The following is a 25,570-nucleotide window of genomic DNA, read 5'->3' as shown; positions in this document are numbered from 1 at the left end:
CCATATCGGTTGCCTTGTGCGGATATGTCATATCAATTAGATCGGAAACAATGTTACATGTGATGAATTTAACGCTATGCTCTTCAGATTTTTAGCGCTACCCTAGCATAATTTTACTGGCTAAAGTTTGATACTCCATATTTTCAGTAACGTTCATCGGAGCTGGCAACATTTTCACAATTTATGGAAGGTCACTAAGTGCTACCAGTCTTACCAGCGCCCCACATCCACCCAAATCGTACCGATCAAGGAAGGAAACCCGTCGTCGCGGTCAGTCCAAACACGGGGCTAGCAGCCCCGCTAGTATATAGCAGCGCCTGCCAGCCACCCCACGGCGCTCCAACCAAACCAAACCAGGCACCCAAGCCCAAAAACCAACGGAGGACTCTGTCCAGGAGTCAAGGCGCAAGAAAGAAGAACAGAAACCGGCCACCTGCCTGCCTTCCAACCCCCGGCCTCCAGACCACACCCACCGCGCTCGCGACCATGTCCTCGTCTTCCTCGTCGTCTTCGATCGGCGCCTCCCTCGCGCTCGCGGCGGCCACGGCCATGGCGCTCTCGGGATCCCTCGTCCTCTTCTCGCTCCGCCGCTTCGCCAAGCCCGCCGAGCACGACGACGACGTCCCCGCTTCGCCTGCGTCCCTCCGCCCCTGCCTCTCCTCCTCCTCCTCCAACTCAGGTGGGTGACGACTAACGAGACCCTCCTTCCCGATGCTTGATTGCTTCGGTTCTTCGTCTCCGATTACGGGGATCGATCGATCCTGACGTGTGCAGCGCTTCGCCTGGTTTTCCGTTCGTGTTTTGCAGAGAGGCGGCCGCGGCGGAAGGGGGAGAAGAAGCGGGTGCGCTTCGCGGCGGGCGTCGTCGACAATGAGGGCGCCGCGCCGCCCGTCGCCAGGTCGTCGTCGTCGGCCAGGCCGTCTCCCTCGGAGCCGACGTGCAGGGGCAGCGCGGGCGGGGACCACCACCGGATGCCGGCGAACCGGGAGGCGCTGTACCGCGGCATGCTCCGCGACCGCTCCGTGCACAGGACCGCCTACTCCTACTGACCTCCCAACGCCGGCGGCCAGTAGCGAGTCGCCGTGCTCGACTCGATTAGTTTGCAAAGCTAGATTGTTAGAGTTCAAGTCTTCCAAGGGCAACCCGTTCGTCCGTCCGTGTTGTTGTTTCTTCCTTCTTCTTTTGTTTTCTTTTTGCCTGTGCCGTTGGTGTCTGGTTGCTTTGGTTTGCTTTGGTAGGCAGGCTGTTGACTCTGTCCTGGCATGGCATGGGTCTCTGTACAACGGAGTAGGTGATTATTAGGAGTAGCGGAAGAAGATTTGCTACCAGATCTGCACCTTTTCTTTTTCTCTCCCCGGGAAGGTTTCCTCTGTACATACAGATCCACCCCGGTCTCATTTTCTTTTCTCGTAAGAAAAAGATGATGGAAACCTTGTGATTCAAATGCTCCTTTTTTCTTTTGAAAACCGTGATTAATTGTTCGCTGTAGAAGATTGTTGTTGGGTGGCGGAACGGGTTTGCGAATTTTCACGGCCACGCGTGTGAAACAAAACATCTACGGCTCCTTTGCTTTCGTTCGTGAAGCGGCAGGCAACGGGGACTGCGTGAGCAGGACGGACGGACGGAGTCAAAGTCAACTGTGTTGCCGCTGCGCGCAGCTTGCGCCACCCTGTCGTTTTGAGGTGCTCGGCATGCGTCTGGTCGCCGGTTTCACAATTTAACTCCTCCCCTCCCATTGCGACGAGGAATTGGGATACATCCCCTATAGTACAAATCAAAGACAAATATGCACAAATTGAGAACGTAGGCGTAGCACGTGGTACAACATGACTTGCGAAATTTCAGAACGAAAATATGATTATTTGTCCATTAGGTGGGGGTTTTTAGCAACAATTAATCATATTTTTACGAGCTACAGAATATGTCAACCGATACGATAAACAATGAGTGCGTGTTACCTAAATTTAGTGGCGAATCTAAAGTTAGAACCGGTTAGAGCACACCTGTGAACTTTTAAAACCACAATATACTCCAGTATACTTGAAGTTGCAGATATTGGTACATTTTTTCTATAAATTTGGTCAAACTAAAGAAATCTGACTTAAAACAAAGTGAGAACATTTTATATTTAGTAACGAAGGTGGTATATAATTAGTCAAACGTTGTAAGATACTACTGACCCTAGGAGTACCGTCTTTTCTAAATAATAACATGGAAGGCATGAGAACGGAGAGTTTTCTCTACAATTGTATTATGTCGGGACCATTGTTCTAGGTTGCTGGGATGTAAAATGACATCACAACTTTGCGTAAAACACCTTCATATTTTTCACATCTTGCACTTCAGTCCTTACAATTTCTATGCATATACTCCCTTTGTTCCTAAATTAAGGCTTATTTTGTTTTTCTTGACCGAGTCTTTGACCAATAAGTAGTCTATCAGTGTATTTTATTGTGAAATAAATTTGATATCATTGCATTTGTATTAAAAAATAATTATTTATGGTGATTTCTATCACATAAGCCGCACATTCATGGGGTAATCCTTGGTCAAAAAATAAAAATACGTCTTAATTTAAGGAACAAAAGGAGCAGCTGTTCTATGTTTATTTATGGAGGGTAACATGGTCTTAAGTACTCCTGCCGTCCCGTATTAAATGATTCAAATTTGTCTAAAACTGGACATTCATCTATATAGTAAATTACGTCTAGATACGTGTAATATCTCGATACTTTAACATGGGACGGAGGGAGTAATATAAGTCCAAGAAAAAAAATCAGCTAAAAGAAGTCCAAGAAAAAGTGTGTTACACGTTGCGCACAACCGGGTACACCACCGACCCCATGATTCAGAACAGGAAGCCTCTGACGAAAGAATGGTGAAACAAGTACGGGATTGATTGCACTGCACGATCGGTCCCCGACGGCGACGGCCTGCGCGTAGCCGTTGAACCATGCAACTACGGAGCATATGCAATTGCAATTGCAAGGATGATGGGTTGGTCGTTTCTGCGTTGCGCATGTGATCCTGGTCGGTTTGGGCCGGAAACGGGTTGGTGCCGGGCTAGGACAGGCAGGGCACGTTCGCAGCCGGCGAGAAGATTCCCATATCCATTTCTGGCTCTGACTAGTAGGTGCGTTGCTTATGTAGCTGTATACGGGTTAGTATATATGCTAAGCATGCATGCGAATCAGGAGCAAAATAAATTAGGACCAGCCAGCCAGCTAGTGTTCTGTACTCCATTGTACTTGACGTTGTATTTCTTTCGGGTTTTTTCCTCCTTTCCTTATGACCAAAAGCCATGTTAGCGGGGCAGTTGCTACGTAGAGCACCGATCACTCATATGCAGAGGCTGGAATCTTCTTTTGTTTGTTCAGATTGATCCTTGGAGATTTGGGTGGTCTCTTTGTTTTCTTTTGGGTGATATGATAGGGCTAGTCCCCAACTCATGATTCAGCGGCCAAGCAAAAGAAGAAGAAGAAGAAAACGGGCTACACATGCGCCGTTTTGCTTCTTTGGTTCCGGCATGTCGTTTCTTTATAGTATAGCTGGAGTATACTGGAATACTGTCACATGTCAAGTGAGTTAAGCTCGTCTAAATATGAAAGTCACTTAAGATGGGACGGAGCGAGTATCATATAAGCACCAACCAAATATATACGTGAGCGACAGAATATTATTATCGAAACATTTTTTCCTTTAGTATGAAGTTTTTTCTTTTTAGGGAATATACGGACTTACGGAGTAGAAGAGTAGATGAATGCATGTTCAGTTTTTTCTTTGTTTCAGAAACCGATGCGTGTTCAGAATGAGCAGGCCTCGCTATCACCGTCAGGAAGCCTACACAGGCCGTGACGATGCCTGCCCTCGTCTTGGCGCGCCAGCCCAGTTTATTCTTCTGTGCGGGCCGATTCCGCAGGAGACAGCTAGATTGTCAGGACAACTTCGGCCCATATAACTCTGAGAAGAAAGCATGGTCCATGGAGGCTCAGTACCCTTTTCCTTTTGGGCTGCTAGCCTGCTACAGTGTCGTGGTCAACTTGCTCGTGGCACTGCTATGAGACCGCTGGCGTGTCGATCGGAGGAGGCACCGGTTCGAGTGTCAGATTTCATCGACGCTACTTCAGCTCGTTGGAATGTCCATGAGCTAAATGAAATTTTCCTACCTATGGACGTGGAGCTGATCCGATCCATCCCGATCTGCACCCGCAACATGGAAGATTTCTGGCGTGGAATTTTGAGAAGTCTGGCCTGTTTTCGGTCAGATCCGCATACCGCATGCTGGTGAATACTAAGCGCAGGCGAGAAGCGTGGCTGGACGAGCATGTCACGACCTCTAACCAGACGGCAACGGAGAAGAGCTGGACTTCTTTGTGGCGAACTCAGATTCCGTCCAAGCTACCGGTTTTCTTGTGACGCCTGGGTCGGACATCGCTCCCCACTGGCGATGTCCGCCATAGCCGCAATATGGCTGCTTCAAGTGTGTGCTCAATTTGTGGAGAAACAGATTCTTGGCGCCATTCCCTCATTGAGTGCAACATGAGCAGGTGCATTTGGGCACTTGCGCCGGAGAGCCTTTGGGAGCATATGGAGCGGACGTCAGAGCCGGACGCAAAACAATGGATCTTCACGATGATTGATTCATTGCCACATGAAGAGCTGACACGGTGCTTCGTAACCCTCTGGGCTATCTGGTATGCTAGGAGGAAGGTTCTTCATGAGGATCGCTATCAGAGCCCACTGTCAACTCATGCTTTCATCGACAGTTTCCTCCATGACTTAAAGATCTCGACACCCAGTCGAGAAATCACCAGGGGAGCGGGGGCTCCGGCGCCGACCAAGAGATGGCTACCCCCACCGGTAGATCATGCCAAGATCAATGTTGACGCGGCCGTTGCAAAGCAGGTGTGTGCTGGAGCTATCACCGCTGTCTGCCGTGACATGGATGGCCGGTTCCTGGGCGCTTCTGCCCAGGTCATCGCTGGAATCAACGATCCTGGCACTTTGGAGACGCTAGCGTGTAGGGAAGCCCTCTCCCTTGCTGAAGATCTACAGCTTGCTCACCTCCGTGTGGCTTCGGACTGCCTCGAGGTCATCATGGCTCTGATGGGTGACAACCTGGGCCGGTTCGCCCTAGTTCTGCAGGAGATCAAGAGATGCTATCCTCGTTTTGCTTCCGTTGAGTTTGTGCATGAAGGCAGAGCATCAAACATGGAGGCGCACACGCTGGCGAGGGCATCGACTTCTCGACAGGAAGGCCGATATATTTGGCTAGTAGAATCGCCTGATCCCCATTGTATCCCCCATTTGTTGGCTCATTAATAAAGTGACGGTTCCCTCAAAAAAAAACCGGCGATCCTTTTTTTTTTCTTTTTATGAAACCTGGTGAACTATTGATTTTTTTTTGACAATTTTTTTCTTGACAATCGGTGAACTGATCTTGTTTTTCTCACGGAACGGAAAAGATAGGGGCGTCATACGCATCGTTTGGTGGATCACACGTGAAGGTTGTTTGTGGAGTAGTGTAGCGGCGATGTCCGAATTTCCGTACGGTACGCGTCAATGAGATGTAAAAGCAGTCGTATCGCAGAAGCTCTATATCCTCTCGCGGTTTTTTCAGCAAAAAAAAAACTCGAATATCAAACCGTGAACACAGACGAGACATGCTCAAATCTGGATTTATTTGGGCCTCCAAAGGACTCCTCCACGGCACGCCGTCCGATAAGCCAACACCAAACCTAATCGTCCTGCTAGCACGCAAGCCCACCGTGAAGTCCAGGCAACTGATTTTGCACCTTGCACGTCAGGTTACGGATTTTTGCGAACCCAAGCTTTATTAGCTTAAGCCGGTACGACAAGCTCTCGCAAACTAATCCAGGTCCGGATCAAGCCGGAAGCCCCACCTGTCATGGACTGCTTTCCCCGTAGTCTCCAGGCCTACCTGGCCACGCACGCTCGGCGCCTAGCCCCCAACCAAGCGCAATGATTTCTTCCTCTTCCCCGGACGGAACCCAAAAGCAGATAAGGAAAGAAGAAAGAAGAAGCCGCCATTACCGTACCGCACTCCTCCACCTAATTCCCCCCCCCCCCCCCCCCCCCGCCCGCCCCCTTTAATCATCGATCGAATTCGAAAAAGGAAGGTGAGTGTGTGTGACAGAGTGGGGTGTGCGAGAGCAGCGGCGCTTGCGAGTCTGGGACGGACAGCCAGCCGATCCCCTCCGGCCAGACCTTTGGTTTCTAGGGTTAGGGTTTGGTGGACTGCCCTCTGTTGCGCCTCCTTGGACGGCGAGCCGGATGCTATGCTGCTAGGCTGCGGGTCCCTCTCCTCGTGGGTGCGTCGCCTCGTCGCCTGCGTAGGGTATGACTCCCTCCACCCCGAGCGAGCTCGGGGTTCTCCTCCGCTTGATACTCGGCTGGCTTGCTTGCTGCTGCTGCGGCGGCGGCGTGATTGGTAGTGTGAAATTGAGCGTGTTGTGCTGTGCCTGGGACTAGAGGAGGAGACGTTGGCCGGTGTCTATATATCACGCGGGGAATGGCTTGATGCCCCCGTTTGATTTGAATGATTGAGTGATGATCGGTAGTTGATTGGGATTGGTCGAATTCTCGGAGCTGGTCACGCAACGAGACCTAGGTGATTTGATTGGCGGTAGGCAGTCGCGTGCTGCGGTTGATTCGATGGAATTTGTCCTGGTTAGAGATACCGGTCAATCTGCAATGGTATCTGCTTTTATTGTTTATAGGTGGGTTTTACACGTGCATTTAAGGTTTCCGTATCCACATAGATGACCAGCTCATGCCGGACATCGTTAACGGTTACTGGGAGGGTAAGTTGTTTGGCATCGACGATGGTTGCTTGATATTGTATCATGTCTGTTTGCTCGTGGTCACAATATGTGCTCAAAGAATGTTTGTCGGTTTTCCAGCAATGCTGGTTATCAATAACGGTTACTGAGAGGGCTGAGTTGTTTGGAATCGATGATGATGGTTGCTTGATGTCGTATCATGTCTTATTGCTCGTAACTACTATGTGCTCAAATGGTGTTTGTCGGTTTTCTAGCAATGCTGGTTATCAGACTGATACTTTTGGTCTGCTGCTAGGTTCCTTTTAGTTCTTTTTTCTTGCCTACCCCCCCGAAAGCTTCCAAACCGGAGCTTTCTAGGGAAGTTTGTCGTATGGCGCAGTCGGCAATAATGAAGTCTGTATTTGGATAGAAAATTGTTAATCCCATTTTGTGTGCACGTAATCCAGTCACCCACGTGATCCAATTAGGCATGTAGATTTACATGCTTGCAGAAAAAGTATTATCTTTTCTGAACTTATGGTTTGGATAAGGATACTGGGTGTTCATAGCTGGGCCAGGCAGATGCCTGCAGTAACAGTTTATATCGAGAAACTTCTACTTTAATCTGTATGGATTTAACTTATTGGTCTGTTGCAGATGGGGGAATACAGTTGTCTTCTTTTGTAGATAATATCGAATGATTTATTCACTTTGTTTTGAATTTCCGTTTTATACGCTCTAGCTTGCCTCAATTTATGGCTCTGTGTGTACATTTAGTGTAAGTACAATGTGAAAAGGAAAAGAATCGTTGAGAAATCTGAGACTGCTGCAAAAACTTTTAATGGTCCAGCAGTGTAGTTGATCTCGCAATAGGTTTCACACAAGCGTTTCCCTTCTTCTCTTTGTGTAACTTCCCTCAACTACTTGGTTCTAATCATTTATTGGTCAATCCTGATTTGCAACAGAGCAGAAATTGTTTTGGATGTGCGAAGCCTACTCCAATAATAGCTGTTGATGAGCCTTCAAAAGGTTTAAAGATTCAAGGGCGCTCAATAAAGCATCGTACTTTGTCTGGGGACTACTGGAGTACAAGCCCACCAGAAATGGAGAACAGTGCCTTGCAATCACAGCGTAGTGTGTCTTCCATCAGCACAGCAGCACAATCAAGTGATCAGCATGGAGCTGGAAGTAGCAGCAACCCAAAAGAGTTTGTAAATCAAGGTAAACACATTTAATCATCCAAAATGTCCGTCCTGTATACTTTCATTACATTGTGTCTCAGCATGGTGTGGTTGTGCTTAAGATTATCTTTTTGTTTAATAATGATGACCATGGAATTCTACAACTTGAATAGATGATGCATGCTAGACATGGTTGCAAATGATAATCTTAGCCATCTTCATAATAATGGTACTCTAATTGATAACCGATTGCTCTTGTGACATGTGCTTTATGATCTGGAAACATAAGTCACTGAAATTGTTTAACTAAATTCATGGCTTGAGATAAGCGTACCAAACTGCTGACAGTGGCTACTCAGCCAGGTGGTAAACCATTTCCTCTCAGGCCTCTCAAATCATGATCTTGAAGGAGATCTGGCAGTGGACAGGCCGCATCAGTCTTCTTATGTTTTTTGTGATAAACCAATAGAAACCACTAGTTTCACTGATCATTTATTTTTCCTTTCCGTACAATACAGGCCTTCTACTATGGAACCAGACTAGACAGCAGTGGGTTGGAAACAGAATGCTTCATTCTCAGCGTCAAAAGACCCGAGAACCAAAAATAGGGTAACTGTCCTGCATTTTATTTCTTGTAATGGAAGCTCAAAGATCTGGAATATCCTTAGGGTTTGAAATAACCCAAATAATCTACTAGTATGCCATAGCATTCGAAGTACCCTTTTCAGTACCTGCTTAGAAAACAACGTGTACTAATTTTTGTGCCATTTCTTTGACTGGTTACCATAAGCTGTTCTGCACTATGATTCCCACCATATGCAATATCCATAAACATTAGTTGGCTTCCTGGTTATCAATGTGGTAGCAACTAGCGACACTTTGAAATTGCAGAATCTTGTGTAATATCTGTTTTGAACTCATCTCGTTTAATACTATGAATTAACCAGTTAGGATAGTTCCCAATGATAGTCCTTATCTTACACTGTTTGAACACAAACTTGACGCTGGTCCATTTATCACGTCTGTGCCTGTTGACTGTAGTTGGAATGCTACATATGAGAGCCTGCTAGGAAGCACCAAGGCATTTGCACGGCCGATCCCTCTTGGCGTAAGATCTCATGCAAACCTGCATTACCATCTTACTTTTTTTTTTTGCATTTGTGTAGCATAAATAAAACCACATATTTACCTGCATGTTCGGTTTTGCAATGGCAGGAAATGGTAGATTTTCTCGTGGATGGCTGGGAACAGGAAGGCCTGTATGATTAGCAGCTTAATTTAAGGGTGTTGTTGTCGTTTAAAATCTTGCTGTGAATCCGTGGAAAGTACTTTGGAACTTTTGGTTGTCAAGCTTGTGGGTGATGAATATGGATTGTCCTGGGGACAGGATGGCATCCCTCTCTTTAAGTAACTGTAACATAAATTTCTTATATGCTCCTAATCGTGTTCCTTTTTCGTTTAACCTTTTGTGGTCTTCCCCCGATATGTGGCTGTGTAGTGGTATCCGTGTGCTTATCTATGGTCGGTTTCGTTTGTCGTATCACAAAGATGCTAGTGTTAAATTTCCTTTGTTTCCTTGGGCGCTGCTGGAAGGTTTCGGATGTGTTCGTCTTCCTTCCAGAAATCCCAGATGTCTCTCTGGGCTTCTCTTCCTGTTTGCTGCCTGCCTTCCTTTATAATGCGGCGCGTCTCCATCTCTTCAAGCACTTCGACCTGCTAGTGGCACCGGCAAGTAGAGGCGACCCAACGCAGTGCGATTCCACTGTGAGCAGAGTTTGTTCCCGGCAGATGGCTTTAGCTCGCCTGTGCGTCAACAAGGCCCTTGCCTGCCGCGCACCGGCTCTGGCTTTAGCTCGCCTGTGCGTCAACAAGGCCCTTGCCTGCCGCGCACCGGCTCTGGCTAGGCCGGCGTATGCTATAGCGCCGGAGGGAATTGCTTCTCTTGGAGGCTTGAACGGCCGCTTGCTCTCGTCGGTGGCAACAGACACCGCCGCCAGGGCTCCATCAGAAGGAGAGGAGAACCGCCGGGAGGTCGCCGTGAAGGACCGCTCCGGCTCCGGTGCCACGCGCCGCTGGCCTTGGAGAGACCTCCGGCAGTTGGTCCCGTTCCGTCTCGTCAACGGTACAGCACAGTACAGTTGACAACATCGTCATCAGCATATGAGTTAATCTTCTCAAACTAAACTAACACGTGCAAACATGCAGGGCTCGGGAGCGCGCTGTCGCGTGCGGCGGAGGCGCTGCGGCGGCCGCTGGAGCGGTGGCGGCCGCTGCAGGGGAAGGTGCGGGAGGAGGAGGAGCGGTACAGGCTGCGGTTCGAGGTGCCGGGGCTGGGGAAGGACGACGTGCGGGTCACGGTCGAGGACGGCGGCAGCACGCTGGTGATCCGGGGCGAGAAGAGGGTCGATGAGGTGCGGGGCGACGACGATGGGGAGGAGTGGTGGTCGGCGAGCAGCTACGGGTGGTATCACGCGAGCCTGCTGCTCCCGGACGACGCCCGGGCGGACGGGATCGCGGCGGAGGTCAAGGACGGCGTGCTGTACGTCACGGTGCCGCGCGCGCCGGCGGCCGGGAAGGAGAGGAACGTCACCGAGGTCGAGGTCCAGTGAGCGACAACATCTCGGTTGCCGAGCAGTCGAGTACTGGCAGCATGTGTATGTAGCCAGCTGATGTTCTGGCAGTCCTGCGTGCGCGAATGCAGCATGCACTCGATCTTCATTTGCTTGTTTGATGTACATGTTGCTGCGTGCACGTGTCTAGCTAAGCATCGTGTCGATGGCGTTCCCTCCGTCTGCGCGCCCGTCCTCCTGGCTTTGCTCAGAGCCGGCGACTTGCGGGCTGTGGCTCCGTGGTGTGGGATAGGGAAAAGGCCATTGCCCGGCGTAACAGGGGTCTCCGTACTATCTGAAACTTTCATTTTCTCTTCTTTGCATCGAGACTGGTGTTATAAGTAGATTTTACAGCCAACCTTTCCAGCAGTGTGTGTTCCTTTAAAAAAATTCGAGAAAATGTGTACTCCTTTATATAGACCTCGTTCTATGCTGGCAAATCCCCGCGGAGTGCAGTCAAAAAAAAAAAAAACGCTCCGCGGATATGCTAGCCTCGTGGAAGGAGGACGGTGGGATAAATACATGGAGCTCGTTCCATGCTGGGCAAGTGCAAGTCCGCTCCTATAGGATCAGCCACGAGTACTACCCCTAGAGGCCACAGAGAAGTGCTCCAGAAAACACAAATCAAACTTCGACCGAACCTGTAGATGCAGAGCAAGCGAGATGAGGGCTTCGAGCCCCAACCCGAACTGCTCATGGCCGCCCAGCGCGGCGATTGGCAGCAGCTAGAGCATCTCCTTAGCAAAGGAGGAGACGCTGCTGCCGCAGCGGCAGCGCCTCAGCCGGTGCGCGATGTCGTCGTGGACATCGAGGAAGCTGCTGTATTAACCTCCGGCGAGTCGATCACCATGGCAGGGGACTCCGTCCTCCATGTGGTAGCCTCGAGGGGAGACGGTGATCCACGGCAAGTCCGGCCACCTCCTCGTCGCCAGGAACAAAAAAGGCGATACCCCGTTGCACGGCGCCGCCCGGGCAGGAGTAGGACAGGGTAGAATGGTCACCCATCTCGTAGAAGAGCGCAGCTGTTCTTGTGAGCGAAGTTGTGCCTATCCTGCCGCCCCTACTCACAAGAAGAGCGCGGCTTTTAACCGTACTCACAAGAAGTTGCGAGCGAAGTTGTGCAACATGGGGAAGTTGGAGGGCCTTAATATTCAGTTCTGCAACATGATTGGCAACCACAACATTGCATCTCTGGTGGCGTGACATTCTTGCTTAGCCAGACAAGATGCTTCATTGCGTGGGTCGTATAGGATTTCTTTCCCCGCTGCACTGCGCTCGTATTCCTAACAATTCTTCACGGGGAGCACGGTAACAGCCCAAAGGCTCGACGGCTCCTCCCTGAACCCTCCGCCCCCAGCGCCGTCGGCAACGCGGGCGCCGGGATGCGTCGCTCGTGGGTGGATGTGGCCCGCAACCCTTCCCCTCCTCGCAGTCCTGGGCTGGCCGCTCTGTTCGCCGCTCACCAGTCCCTGGCCGCGGCTGCTGCCCCGCTGCCCCGGCCGGCCCCCTCCAAGAGGTGCATCATCGATCCTACTCCGGAGATGGTGCGACTGGAGGGCGAACTCCAGTGCGCGCTGGTGGGGGTTGTGGAACGTGGCTTCGCAAAGGTCTGGGACGCCGCCGACGCAGTCCGACGCGCTTTCTCCCTCTCGACTGCCGATGTTACGGTGTGCGCATTCCATCCAGAACCTACTTCATCTTCCGCTCCGGCCAGATCATGCGGGATGTGGCGGCGTCGGGGAGGATTCGGGCGGAGGGCTTCTCCATCCGCGTTCGTCCTTGGTCGCGGCATGCAAATGGCAGTTCTGTCTCCTTCACCAGAAAAGTCTAAATCGATCTCCGTGGCCTCCCGGCGCATGCTTGGGAATTGCGTTTGGCGGAATCTCTTCTCGAGGATTACTGTTGGGTGGATGACGCCGACTTTGCGACCTCGAGTCGCTCCGACATGTAAAATATCCGCCACCGCTGCACCGAAATCATTGATGCCGGGTAAAATACCCGCCACCGAAGACTTACAAACTGCCACTGTAAATTCCTCAGGCACCACCCGAAAAGTGCGTAGAGTACATCAGTGGTGGACAAATTACCCGGCACTGGACATTTCCAGTGGCGGTCTTTGGAGTAATTTTCCCTTATCCAGTTTTTCTGGGATGGGTCACTTTTCGGTTTGTCAGGTCTAGCGGTTACACGTGCCAATCGAGAAATGCACGGTTGCATGCTTCCTGAGTTTTGTCGTGGAACCAGTAAAGTAGAGCAACTGCTTTCAGAGTGCTGGTTCGGGCATTGGATTGGGCTCGTTTCCAGGTTTGGCTGGATTTTAAAAACAAAATAGGGATTTCCACGATTGTTCGCGATCAGGATTCGGATCCGGAATCGGAACAGATTGGGTGGACTAAGCGCCCTTCGAGACTTGGACTCAAGAAGGGTAAGATACCCACTGGTACTGTTTTTTGCCGAAAATAAATAAATGAATTATTTATAAAAATAATTATTCCTGTAGCACAGAAATAGCAGGAATACAACACATAGCAGAAATACAGCACCGCAGTATACAGCACCGCAGTATACAGCACCAAAGAAACAGAATAGCAGCAAATATATTACAAAGTTCCACACGAGTTAAACATTCAAGTCACATGCATGTATACAAAGTGTTTGAAAGAATGAGCCACAAATAGAAGTGTTCCACACAATTTAGCCACTTTTGGCGACAATCCCGCCGCCGTAGTAATCCCCGCTCGATTTGAGGACCTCCTTGTTGAGGATTTCGCCGATGTCCTTCTGGATCTCGTACACGAGAATGTCTGAGTTGTGCCCTAACTCGGCGTTGGCCAGAAACCAATTCCTCACTTCTTCCTAAGTCTTCTTCCCCTTCGGCTGGAAGTTGTTGCTGAACTGTTGAATAGTGTGTGCGTAGTAGTAACCACAGTAGACGGATCCTTCAGGCTGTTGCTCGTAGGGGAACCTGAAAGTGTGCCTGAGGGGAGCGTCACGATTGCGGCTGAAACTAGGCATCGCGTACCATTCACCGCGTCGCGATAGGCTGCATCGATGACATATTTGATCGGCTCAAAGTCACGTTGTGGTTCATTCTCCTTGCGTCGTAGTGGATCAAAATATGTGACCCCTCCAAGATCGAGGCAGATGGCGATTGTCACCCAATGGCCGCTGTTTCTCAAAAGGACGCACATTGTATTAGCCAAATAATATAACAAGCAAGTCTTCCGACGGAAAAAGATGTATGTATTCATGCGAATTGAAAACAACTTACTGTAGATGGTACAATATCAATACAATACGTCAGTCTTTGTGCTTCAACATGAATTGAGTGAGGTATGCAATGGCCAACCTTCTACTTTTGGCCTACAATGGGTCTGGACCAAGCAAAGTGGCGTTGAAGAGAAGGGGGTCGGCGACGGCCATCCCATATTGCTTCACCCTATAGCCCTCCCTCGTGTAGTGTATACACCACAATCTTAATATGGCGTTGTCGAGGCACTTGCAGTTGAAAAGGTGAAACAAGTCGAGAAAGTCAATGCCGAAGGTAACGTCGTTTTCCCTCTGAATTTCCCCCGTATTGGAGTCGAAGAAGCCATAATGCTTTGGCACTCGAACCCTAATTTCCAAATTTGTTAGGTCTGCACCTGATGATGCCACATTCATGTATTTTTCATGGAGCTCTTGCATCTCCCGTGGCAGGCGATACAGGTCTCCTGGGACACCATCGGTTGTTCGGGGTGGAACAACAAAAATTGGGAGAATCGCCTGTCCACGAAATAAGATCCATCAGGCAATCTAACTCCAACACGGGGATGGGTGGGCATTTGCAGAATGTCTTGTCGCTCTTCCCAAATCCCTTCTATCTGCGGCGCGGTCTTTGGTTTTCTTCCCTTAGAAGACGACTCTTTCCCCTCCTTGGAGGAGCCCTTGCTTGCCTTGCCGCCTGTCCCCCTCTTGTTTTTCCTGCGTCTCAGGAAATCAGAACTATCTGGTTTATGGGGGACCTGCATCCCAGATGGGGCACTTGGACGGGGCTCCAACGGGGCCGATTGTGCTGCGGCTCTCCGAGGGACGGGTCTTGGTGCGGATGGCTTCGGAGCTTCGGGTTTGGGCGGCGACGGAGGATTTTGGCCTGCATTGTCGTTGCTGCACTCTGCCGCAGGTGAGAAGTCTCGTTCCGCGGGCTCGTAGTCCAAAGGACCGGGTGAGGCGCCAAGCAGCGACGGAGATGTCAGGCGCCGGGTGAGTGGAGACGGACCGAGGCGTGGCGACGGAGATGGAGATGGAGACGGAGAAGGCTCAAGAGTTGACGCAATCCCTTAGGGTCGTCGCCTCTTCGTGCGGAGGATAAGGGACTAGTTCGTCCTCGAAGCCCTTGAGCATCGAGTCCACCTGCACCCTGACCATGTCGTCTTGCAGGGTCACGTGGTGCACCACGGCCGTACGGGGCATCAGCAACCCGCGTGTGCCCAGAGGATTCCCCACCGTCGGCATGTGTAGCCGGCATTTGACGCCCTTCTTCGCATGACAAACATGGCAACATCATTAATAGATTGGAGCATGATAGTGGTATTTCACTATTTTTCGTAGCGCGGGAAGACGCTTACCGTGAGGTTCTCGTCGGATGGCCCAAGAGGGTCAAGCTGGCACTTGGTGCCGGAGCATGAAGTGCTCTTATTGGGTAGCGGGGACGGGTCCGGTGTGGGTGGGGTTGGTTGGATGGGTGTCGGCGGGAAAACACCGTGATCAATGAAGTTGTCGACGTCACGCTGGTCCCTTGCATGCCGCATGAGCTTCCTGAGCTCCTCCCTCGCCAACACCCGGATCTTCTCATCTAATTCCTCTGAGCTCTATTCTTTTCTGGACGCCCTTCTGCGTTTCCAGGAACCTTGCTCTTTCGCCATCTGCCTGCGAAAGGGCTCGGAACCGACACCTCGCATATGGCCCCCGTGCTCATTTCGTTGCAAAGCGTAGCTGATGGCATCATCCCACTGTTGGTTGATAGATGAGTGGGAGCCATCCGACTCCCACTCTGCCATTGCACCCTGTATACAAAAAACAACATGCTCGGTGTTAATCTTATATGTGAGTATAAGAAGCCCAACTGATAAAAGATGAGGCCTTACGAGTGCAGCCTCTTGCTTCTATGACATAGGCTCCAGGCCCGCCCACTGATTTGCGGTCATGGACGATCGCGCCATTTGCTGGAGCGCTCACCGCGAAGCAAAGTTGGGACTTACGGGACATCCTCTCATCCTCGGGGTCATCCAACTGATTTTGCAGATGTTGATCGTCCAGCATTTCAACCATCCTACCGGTTGGAACGTCCTGTACTAGAGCCTCGCCACAGTATGCTTCTTCACTAGGCTGGTCGTCAGACTCCATGTTTTCCATCTCAATGCCGTCATCGACTTCAATGCCATCCTCCCCGTGAGAAGTCCACCTTGAATAACCAGACACAAATCCCCGCATGAGCAACTGCATCTCGACATCCTCTGGCTCGTACAGCTTGCTGTTCCGACATCTCACACAGGGACAACACATCTTATCACTCCCTTTCCTATGCATACCTTCCACGCCAGCATCGACAAAAGTCTTCAGCCGCTCTATCCACTCAACACGTAACTTGTCCTCGTACATCCAAGCACGGCCCATCGAGCTACAACACAATTTTTTAAAAAATAAACAAATCAGCTTGATCGACAAAAATGGAAGATTTCGGCATGACCTTTGCTAAAAAAATTAGCATTTTGCACTACGAAATTCGATGCCTGCATCAAAAACAAATTACCCCCACCCACATCGGCACGACGGCCGATATCACATCACATAAGAAATACATGGCACGAAGGCCGGTGTCAACACACATTTAATATGCTTAACATGCACGTACACCGGTCCCGAGGTTAAGCTTAACCCTAGGGCTAACCCCCAAGGGCTAAGCTCCCCCATAAGCAGCAGCGGCCATGGACTCTAGAGAGAGAGCTAGAGAGAGAGAGCTGCAAAGAGAGAGAGCTAGAGAGAGAGGGAGCTCATCGGAGCAAAATTAAAGCGAGAGAGAGAGAGAGGGATCCGGGAGGGAGGGCCCTCACTAGGGTGAGGGGGAGCTCCACAGAAAGCGGGGGCAGCCCGGGAGAGCCGCTGGAGAGAGATCGGGGCCGGATTTGCCACCACCGGCCACCGCGCCGTTAATGGCTTTTTGGCCAAATTGAAGAAGAAGAAGCGGAGGAAGAAGGGAGAGAAAGAAGAAGGAGATGGGGGGGGGGGGCAAGCTACCTTCGAGCCGCCGCCATCAATTTTGGTAGGGCTTCGCCGCCGGTGAGGAGCAGAGCTGCAGGTTGTCCAAGACAGACGCGTGAGCTCGAACTGCTTCGGGCTCGCACAATATTTATATAATAGGAAGGTCACTAGTGGCGGGTGTACGGATAAACCGCCACTGGTGACCTCCAGTGGCGGGCGGAAAAATAAACCGCCACTGGAGGCCTTAGCAGTAGCGGGTAACCTGAGGCCCGCCGCTGGTTCTCTCCCACCAGTTTCCCATCTTTAGTCCCACCTTGCTAGTTTACATGAGTTCCGACCAGCATAAAAAGGATTCTGCCGCCCCACTTACCGGTGGTTACTACTCAGTGCTCAGTGCGTTCCCCGTTCGGTTGAGTACTAAACGAACGATCGGGCGTGCTTAAGGGGTTCAGGGAAGGTCACGGAGACTGAGTAGTACCATCATGTATCGGGTGGCCTACCAGTGGCAGGTCTTTTTTACGACCGCCACCGAGGGTTGTTAGGGTTTCCATGGCCATTTCCAGTGGCGGTGACAAACACCGCCACTGGTGATGGACCACCAGTGGCGGTGACTTGTTTCAGGACAATATTCACCGCCACTGGTGGCGCTCGTGGATGCCTCGAGAGGCCTCCAATGGTGGTGTGTTTTTTGGTCCGTTTTAACCGCCACTGGAGGGAGATCACGGATGGGGTTTTCTGTAGTAGTGCCTATCTCGGTTCGGTCTGTGAAGTGGAGGCGTCTCGGGAGCCCAGTTCTGATCGCTCCTTGGACGGTCGTTGGAACGATGGCAACATCGGTCACAACGGCCGCCCATCCGATGACGACGGTTCCGACAAGTGCCCGCCGCATATCCCAGCCCAGCAGCCCTCGCACAAGCGTTAGCATCAGAGAAATAGACGTGGTAACGCCCGCGGTCGTGAGCCCACGAAACGCGTGTGGTGGTCGGTGGTGTCCCAGCCTTCTGCGCCTTTGGTGGAGGAGCCGGCGGCGCCCGCGGTTGTGCGCCTTTCGTCGCCGGTGGACTTGCAGGCGGCTCCTCCGTCGTTGGTGGTTCCTACCACTTTGTTGGTTTCTCCGGTGGCCTGTCCCACGTCGCCGGCAACGGGTAGCGATTTCCCCTCTGGATTGCTCCCTGCCTGCGCGGGCTGCAGTGGGGCATTGCCCTCCCGGGCCCACGGGGATCACGGACTCCTATGGTGTCGCCCTGTTGCAGGAATCGCTCATGGATGGTCACGCTATGGAGTTTTCCTCCCAACCGCTTGTGCCCCTACACCCAACCGGGGACTTTTGCCCATCTCCGCCGCGTGGTTCTGACCCTCCTAGTCCACGCGTGTCGGGTTTTCGGGCTTCTAACGTCGGCGTGGTTGCTCTGCATGGTGGTCTGTGCGTGGGTACGCAAACGTCCCCCTCGTTGTGGTTGTCATGCTCGCCTTCCGCGGTGGTGGGCCTCCCACCCCTCGCGGCACGGGCCGCTGCGACTGTTGGGCCATTTGTTGTCATGCCAGGCCTGCTGGCTCCTGTGCGGGACTCCACTCCTGCTCAGGCCGTCACCTAGGTGGTGGACTTGGGCCGGAGCTCTTCGATGAATGCTGAGATTGTGTGGCCGCCGCCCCCATGCCTGCGGAGATTGCATCCCAGCCTTTGCTGGCCTTCGTCAACTCAGTGCAGGCTGTTGCGCCTTAGCCGATCCTCTCCGTCTCGGTCATCCAGCGTCGTCGACAGCTTCTTTCGCCGAGCTTCTCGCCTCGTCACAGCCCTCGCCTTGCACGCCACCCCATGGCGTCCTGCCCGGCGGTCCGCAAAGCACAAGGTGTCTTAATGTCCAAGTTTGGCATATCCGACGCAAGCTACTCCTTCACGAACGTTGATCTGCAACACTACAAAGAGAAATTCTCTCATCCGCTTCGCCATTGGACATCGAGGCGCTTGCTACTCTGTTTATAATCTGGGTTGCAGTGGAGGATGCACCAGCTTAATTGGTGTTGCTCTGTGGATGTAGGGTCGTTCTCATGGAAGACACTAACCTCTCGTTTCTTGTGCGGAATGTCCGGGGTCTCAATGACCCGAGCCGCTGTAGAGCCATTAGGGCTGTGGTTCTTCAATCAAATGCGTCTATCATTTGTTTTATCGAGTCCAAGTTCGAGTTTGTATCTGCATTCGACATTTTGTTCCTTAATTGATGCCCATTTCGATGGGTTTGATTACTTCCCGGCTGTTGGGACGCGTGGAGGGATTCTCATTGCTTGGCAGTCTGCTCGTGTGGTTCTCGACTCCCTCTCTCCAGGTGTTTTCTCTCTTTCTGTGCGTGTTTGTCCGCGTGGGGGCTCTCCGTGGTGGTTCTCGGCGGTCTATGGCCCCACAGACGACGAGCTCAAGCATGTCTTTCTTGATGAACTGGGTGAGCTTCGTGTTTCCTTTCTGGGTGCGTGGGCAGTGGCAGGAGATTTTAATCTCTTGCTTGATCCGAAAGATAAAAACAACCCTAATGTCCGTCGCTCCTGGATTCGCCTCTTCAGGCTGTTTGTCAATGAGCTCGCCCTTAAGGATGCGCTGCTTGTTGGCCGCTCGTTCACGTGGTCTAATGAGCGCGATAACCCCACCTGGGAGAAGCTTGACCATTGGTTTGGATCTGTGGAATGGGAATTGCGTTTCCCTGACAACATCCTCTTCGCGGCCTCCCCTTCCGTTTCGGACCACTCCTGCTCATGAGCCTGGCACCGGCTGCGTCGCTCAAGCGCCGTTTTCAGTTTCAAAGTTTCTGACCTTCTATGCCCGGTTTTGCGGTGGAGGTTGCTCATCTGTGGACCTCGGTGCCGCCATGCCTGTCTACGCCGCTGCTCGATCTCGATCGGCGCCTGCGTGCTACAGCTGGCGGCCTCCGCAAGTGGAGCGAGCGTAATGTAGGGAATATCAAGCTGCAGCTCTGTCTTGCGCATGAACTCATCCTGCATTTTGACTCGGCTCAAGATCAGCGTCCCCTCTCGTCCGAGGAGGCGAACTTCCGTAAGCTCTTGAAGTGGCACTGCCTTGCTCTTGCCTCCCTTGAGCGGACCATTGCTCGCCAGCAATCCTGGCTTCTGTGGCTCAAAGAGGGCGATGCTAACACCTGGTTTTTCCATGCCCATGCTGCCATGCATAGAAAGCGCAATTTCATCCATCGGTTGTCTATTTGTGGTGTGGTCTCGTCTGATCAATAGGCCTCAGAAGAGGCGGCCCATAATTTCTTTGCTGCCGCTTTAGGGCCGGGCGCTCTACGGTGTCGTTCTCTTGATCTGGCCCGGCTTTACCGCTGATTCCGGATCTCTCTTCGCTGGATTCTCCTTGGTCGGAGGCGGAGGTATGGAATTCTCCTTCTTCCATGCTTCCTGCTCCTCGCAGGTGGGTAATGGGCTCTCAACCTTGTTCTGGAAGGACCGGTGGATTGACGGCAAGTGCATTGAGGACATGGCCCCGTCTCTTTACAGTTTGATTAGGCCCAAGGCGATTCTCTCGCGCACGGTGGCGTCTAGCTTGGCCATGGCCGTGTGGGTTTCGGACATTCGTGGTGGGCTCTCGCTCATTGCGATTGGGCAGTTCTTGCGCTTGTGGGAGCGTCTCTCCCTCATGCCTCCTCTATCTCAGGAGGGGGATTCCTGTGTGTGTAAGTGGACTTTGAACAGGACCTTCTCCTCCCTGTCGGCTTACCGGGCCCTATTCCTTGGTGCTTCGGCTGAGCGCTTCGACTTCGTGTGGCTTTCCAAGGCTCCCCTAAAATATCAGCTTTTCGCTTGGACTGCCCTGCGCGATTGTTGCTGGACAGGCGAACGTCGGCTCTACCGGGGTCTTGCCAAGTTTGGTTCGAAGTTTTGTCTGCCAGAGGTCTGGGGTCTTTTTCCCCTTCCTTCTCCGACTGTCTTCGGTCTTGGTGGGAGAGAACTCTCTTGGCTTGGCCGATCGTTTCCCGTAAGTCGTTTGGGGGCATTATTCTCCTCACCCTTCGCAGCCTCTGGCTTGAGAGGAACCATCGCATCCTCCATGATCGTATCCTCCCGCAGAGTCAGCTCCTGAAGGACATCGACGAGGACCGTAAGAGGTGGATGACTGTGGGTTTGCTGAGAGAGTAGTTAGTTTTGCTGTTAGGGATTTTTCTCCCTCTTGTGTTTCTTTTCTTTCTGTTGTGGACTGGATTCGGTCATTGTATTTGTCGGCTTAGGCCTTTCTTCTCAATACAAATAGGCGCACCAGAGTGTGGTTTCCTAAAAAAAAGATGCTTCATTGCTGGCTGGACTCGTGTACACTGAATGGGTCAGCCGCCTCCATATGCAGATATACGTCCTTAGCAGCGGTAGCACAACCGTCTATCCCATATTAGCCAGTTTTTTGGCTCGTGCAAGGGCCGTGGTGGGCTTTCGAACTTTGTTCAAGGTCCGGTCTTTTTTGGAGGGCGCATTTAGCCAAATGCTCGTTTTTTCACAAACAACCCCTCAGGAGGTAATCTGTTTTTTGAGCATCTGGTTGCCATCACTGGCATCCTGCCCCTCCATCCAGGAACCGTTCCTTGCCATTATAGACCTTACTGGTTTTTTAGGTTGCTCTAGTGTCCAGTGTCATTTTTCATTGCTTTCCTGGTTTTTTAGGTTGCTCTAGTGTCCAGGCGCCAATGGCTGCTCTCAAGCTTCACGACCCCGACTGCTGGCATCGCCGGCCGTTGGACGCTGGTGTCCAGGATTGCTGATGCCCGGAGTGTCTGTCGACTTATCTAGTGGGTATGGTTATTGAGTTTGGGTTTGTGGGAGTCCTGTGTACTGTTTTCTCTGTAGTGTCTGTGTGGAGTCATGTAGGGTTGCTTTTTACTTGCAGTTCCTCGGAATGCCTGGTGTTCATGGGGATCTGGCTGTCGCAAGGCGCACAAGAGCCTTGCGATGACAGCCTTGTATGGTTGTTTTTTAGCAACAGATCCCTGATTTTACTGGCAGATTGTCAGAGGACTGTAATCTTTGCAACCCTATCATAATAAATGAAGTATGTCTTTGTGTTTAAGTTATGTTTTTTGTTCAAGTCCTCCGTTGTTTATCGTAATCCGTATGCAAGCCCTGTATAACCACATAGTCACATATATTTCCTCCGTGTTGGTCCGTTCTTCAAATTGATGGGCTGATCTCCCCGATTCCCTTGTACGAGCCCCATGTTTCCTTTTTTTTTTCTCGTAACTGAAGCGGCCATCTAACTCAGGAGTTCGGCTCTTTAGTGGAGTTAACTGCCATGCATGCCTAATTGCCGGATAGGAAACGAAATGAATATATAGTTAGTTGCCCCTACAATTACGCTGGGCCATTAATTCCTTCGGGAGTAGAAACGGCAAATACTAGATTTTTTTGTAATTTTTCTGTTAAGGCTGCTATTAATTAATGACGCGTGCGAGGTGAGAATCTGCCTTGGTTACCGTCAACGCGGCTTGCCTGTAATCCCATGTGAGACTCCGGGACCGAATTTATGCAATTTAGCCCAAAATGCTAACTCGCACATAAGTTAAGCCCCAGTGCCACCCTACGATGAACACTTCACAACATACAAGCAATGTGTTCACCGCAGGTTGGAACAAAAATGATATCATAACATCACTCTACGACACAAGATTAAGTTAAGCTCATACAAAGAGTGAAATACCAAGTTATTACAACTCACGGACACATGTCCACAATCATCATTACACCAGCGGAAGCAAATTAGGCCCGAGTACGAACAAGATTACATTTATTGTCTAAGAGGCTGAAATTGAAAGGAGAGCCCGCCACAAGTTTACAGAACCCTGCTCTGGAATCTGCTGGCTAAACGTCGAAGCTGTCGTCGTCGAACTCCACGAAGTAACCACTCACCTACTCCTCTGGGAAGTCTGGAGAAAACAACGTTGCAAGGCAACTGAGTACAAAGTACTCGCAAGACTTACGGGGAGAACTAATCTAATTATGCAACAAGTTTCAAAGGATGGATAAATATGGTGGGTTATGCAGCAGCAATATATCTGGAGAGACACACCAATGACATCGTCTAATTAGAGGATAAGAAGCGTCTACTAAGTAAGGTGATCTTCTAATAACTAACACCAATCAAACGCAACCTCTTATCACCCCCTCAACCCCTTGTGAGGAAATGATCCAAAGGCACTCACACTCAAGCAGTTTTAATCATATCCAAGATTAAGGCTAATTACTACTCAAGTTTTGAGATTAAGTTGGATTAAGTTCTCTATGATCAAGTAATGACCAACCAAGTCGTCCATAACCGCGGACACGGCTTTCCGAAAGATTTATCCCTGCAGGGTGCACCAATTTACCCGTACACGTTCGTCCAACCCTTATTGCCACTCGAGAAGGAACACACGAAGGCGTGTGTCGGCAGGATTGGGCAACACGGCGGTTCCAAGCCCCACAACTAATCCAGGGGACCACCCAACTGAGTCTATCCGAAACGAGAGCCCGGCCGAAGCGTCGTACGGACACAAGAGTTGCGAGGACAGCTGGTAGCGATTCATAGCCCGCAAGATAACCACTCCAGACTAGTGCCGCAAGCCCTATATGAATGCAAAGTACCAATAAATCTCCAACACCACACCAGTGTATATGCGATATGCCAAAGGAACGCCCGAACTATGTGGTCCCTGGAAGAGCTACGAAACGAGTACTAGGCCGAGGGGAAAGCCATAACTTCACCCACGAGCGGTTAGGCGAAAATGGAACAAATGGAACAAATCACCAACGCGTGAGCACGGCCTCCCATCGTTGCGTTGTTGCAGGTAATAACAGGTCACAGTTTAATAATTGCAATTTTAAATACAGGAAGTAGCATGTGGATGCAGCAATTGTATAACCCCAAATAAGGAAACTAGACTAGCAATCGAAGCAAGACTTCTAATGACCAAGTAGGGCAATAAAACAAATAGGACAAGTAACAAGACAAAAGGCATTTGAGTAGAGCAGACTAAAAGCTATGCAATCCTAGAGGCAACGTGACAAGACTTAGAACGTAACTTAATGCAAGAATGAGAGAGAGGCATTGGGTATAAACAACATGGTCAAGGAATGGCTGCTTGCCTGGATCCTCGGTCGCTGGGCACCGAGAGAGGGGGTCCGAGTAGGTGTGGGAACCTGGTTCGTCGGCGAAGTGCGGCGTAGACGCTAACGATAAGATCCAAACACACACAAGGTACGATAAATAAGCATACATAGAGTGCAATACGCAAACAAGAATGCATGGCATGTGATAAGATGATGCATTCAACTTTAACAAGAGTTCTAGGCATTTCGTGAATTAGGTTATCCATGAGCTAGTAAGATAGATGATAGCAGTAGCTATACTTCACCCAAAAGTTCTAAACAGTGAACATGGTCATAAAATACAAGTTCCAAGGAATAATTTACATCTTTACAGAAGGTTCAAAAGCATTACCAATTTTAAATTAGGAGCTACACAAGTTTATAAGTTTGAATTTCAAATCTGGGACAGATTTGAAATTCGAAACCTCAAAGTGGAAATCTAGCTGCACAGTTAAATTCCTTCCATTTTTCTGATTCCAAAACATATATGGTTTGCCCAATTTGGATTTAGCGTGCATTTACTAGGATTTAAATAAGATAACACATTTTCTGCAAATAAACAAAACTAAAACGAAAAAAAAAACGGTTCCGGCGCATGACTCGGTTCACCCGGCGCAGCAGTGCACCAAGTCGCTGACAGGTGGGTCCATGGGGCCCACTTGTCAGTGACCAGTGAAATCCAAAAAAAAAGGGGGGGGGGTTTAACCCATGCCGGCGAGGAATCGAACCCGCGACGCGCGGATCTGGAACGAACGGACGGAACAAGCTACCACTTGGGCTACGAATCGGATCTCGATAGCTATAGGGCGCATACCCTTTTAAACCAAAGGGAGCCGGTGGCTTGCGGGCGCGTGCGGCGGCCACGGCAAGGCTCGTCGGCGGCGACCACACGGCACGGCGGAGCAAAGGCTCAGCCTTTCCATCGTTCCAAGACCGGGAGAGGCAAGGTGGCTCGACGGCCACCACGCAAGCCTCCCTGGAGCACCGGCAAGGCATGGAGCGGAAGCTCGCCGGTGGCGTCCCGGGCACGGTCGTCGCAACCTAGAGCTACGGTGAGCTAAAGAGAGGAAGGAGAGGGGGCACGGGTGCGCGGGGACGTGGCGAAGCTCACCGAGCAAGAATTCACCGGTGAAGAGGAGGGAGCTCGCCGGAATTTGCAGAAGACTCGTCGGCGGCCGGAGACGAAGAAGAGGAGCTAGGCATGGCTGACGTCGATCTCGGCGGAATTCCTCACGCCCCAAGGAAGTAGTCGACGTCGGGGATCTCATGACGCGGTCGGCCGGGCTTGAAGACGACGGAGACGGCGGCTCGACGCGGTGGCGCCCACGGCTCGGAAAGGAAGGCGACGGCGGTTCGCAGAAAAGGAGGGAGGAGGACCCGTCTAGGATTTCCTTGCGCTAGGGCTGAGAGGAGGCGCGGCTTGCTTAAATAGGCGGCGCGGAGCCCCCCCGTCGCTGTCGTTGTCAACGTGGCGCGGGCGCCCCCTCTGCTCGGAGAAGAAAACGTAGAGGAAGAAGCTGTCCGAAATACGCCTTCGCTGTTGGGAGGCGTAACGCGGCGCGCGCAGGTGAAGTTGGGCCACGCTGGGCGCGCCGAGAGGAAGTGGGCCGAGTTGGACTGCTTGCGCGCGAGAAGTTGGGCCGAG

At 51.2% G+C, this 25,570-nt stretch overlaps 4 protein-coding genes across 7 annotated transcripts; all 4 read left to right on the top strand.

Annotated features, from left to right (window-relative positions):
- Positions 1-324: 324 nt before the first annotated feature.
- LOC100829911 lies at positions 325-1,449 on the top strand. Its single transcript, XM_014900363.2, has 2 exons — positions 325-679; positions 808-1,449. Exons 1-2 carry the CDS (start codon positions 487-489, stop codon positions 1,047-1,049), a joined length of 435 nt encoding a protein of 144 aa, XP_014755849.1. The 5' UTR covers positions 325-486; the 3' UTR covers positions 1,050-1,449.
- A 3,018-nt stretch (positions 1,450-4,467) lies between these two features.
- Positions 4,468-5,322, top strand: LOC104583970. The gene has a single exon (XM_010238020.1). It carries the CDS (start codon positions 4,468-4,470, stop codon positions 5,320-5,322), a length of 855 nt encoding a protein of 284 aa, XP_010236322.1.
- A 611-nt stretch (positions 5,323-5,933) lies between these two features.
- On the top strand, positions 5,934-9,425 carry LOC100833399. 4 transcript variants are annotated; one of them, XM_010235695.3, is made up of 5 exons: positions 5,934-6,055; positions 7,748-8,003; positions 8,482-8,572; positions 9,005-9,071; positions 9,179-9,425. In XM_010235695.3, the coding sequence occupies exons 2-5, from the start codon at positions 7,886-7,888 to the stop codon at positions 9,230-9,232; spliced, it is 330 nt and encodes a 109-aa protein (XP_010233997.1). In that variant the 5' UTR covers positions 5,934-6,055; positions 7,748-7,885; the 3' UTR covers positions 9,233-9,425. The 4 variants fall into 4 exon arrangements, with proteins under 4 accessions (XP_010233997.1, XP_003571414.1, XP_003571413.1 ...); XM_003571366.4 differs by having other exon boundaries at positions 5,949-6,055; positions 7,753-8,003; XM_003571365.4 differs by having other exon boundaries at positions 6,025-6,358; positions 7,753-8,003.
- On the top strand, positions 9,359-11,753 carry LOC100829604 (23.6 kDa heat shock protein, mitochondrial). Its single transcript, XM_003571037.4, has 2 exons — positions 9,359-10,085; positions 10,169-11,753. The coding sequence occupies exons 1-2, from the start codon at positions 9,395-9,397 to the stop codon at positions 10,570-10,572; spliced, it is 1,095 nt and encodes a 364-aa protein (XP_003571085.2). The 5' UTR covers positions 9,359-9,394; the 3' UTR covers positions 10,573-11,753.
- The last annotated feature ends 13,817 nt before the right edge of the window (positions 11,754-25,570 follow it).

This window comes from Brachypodium distachyon, chromosome 3, assembly GCF_000005505.3.
Source record: "Brachypodium distachyon strain Bd21 chromosome 3, Brachypodium_distachyon_v3.0, whole genome shotgun sequence".
Classification (NCBI taxonomy): Eukaryota; Viridiplantae; Streptophyta; class Magnoliopsida; order Poales; family Poaceae; genus Brachypodium; species Brachypodium distachyon.
The sequence above is the reverse complement of the archived record's forward strand: the minus strand, read 5'-3'. Positions and strand labels throughout refer to the sequence as shown.

What these genes read in the sequence shown, in the direction of transcription:
- LOC100829604 (XM_003571037.4), top strand. Translation starts at nt 9,395, where the DNA reads ATGCTCCTAATCGTGTTCCTTTTTCGTTTAACCTTTTGTGGTCTTCCC. An exon ending in CCCGTTCCGTCTCGTCAACG is followed by an intron (nt 10,086 to 10,168) that starts GTACAGCACAGT and finishes GCAAACATGCAG; the next exon opens with GGCTCGGGAGCGCGCTGTCG.
- LOC104583970 (XM_010238020.1), top strand. Translation starts at nt 4,468, where the DNA reads ATGGCTGCTTCAAGTGTGTGCTCAATTTGTGGAGAAACAGATTCTTGG.
- LOC100829911 (XM_014900363.2), top strand. Translation starts at nt 487, where the DNA reads ATGTCCTCGTCTTCCTCGTCGTCTTCGATCGGCGCCTCCCTCGCGCTC. An exon ending in CTCCTCCTCCTCCAACTCAG is followed by an intron (nt 680 to 807) that starts GTGGGTGACGAC and finishes CGTGTTTTGCAG; the next exon opens with AGAGGCGGCCGCGGCGGAAG.
- LOC100833399 (XM_003571365.4), top strand. Translation starts at nt 6,300, where the DNA reads ATGCTGCTAGGCTGCGGGTCCCTCTCCTCGTGGGTGCGTCGCCTCGTC. An exon ending in AAAAGAGTTTGTAAATCAAG is followed by an intron (nt 8,004 to 8,481) that starts GTAAACACATTT and finishes CGTACAATACAG; the next exon opens with GCCTTCTACTATGGAACCAG. An exon ending in ACCCGAGAACCAAAAATAGG is followed by an intron (nt 8,573 to 9,004) that starts GTAACTGTCCTG and finishes TGTTGACTGTAG; the next exon opens with TTGGAATGCTACATATGAGA.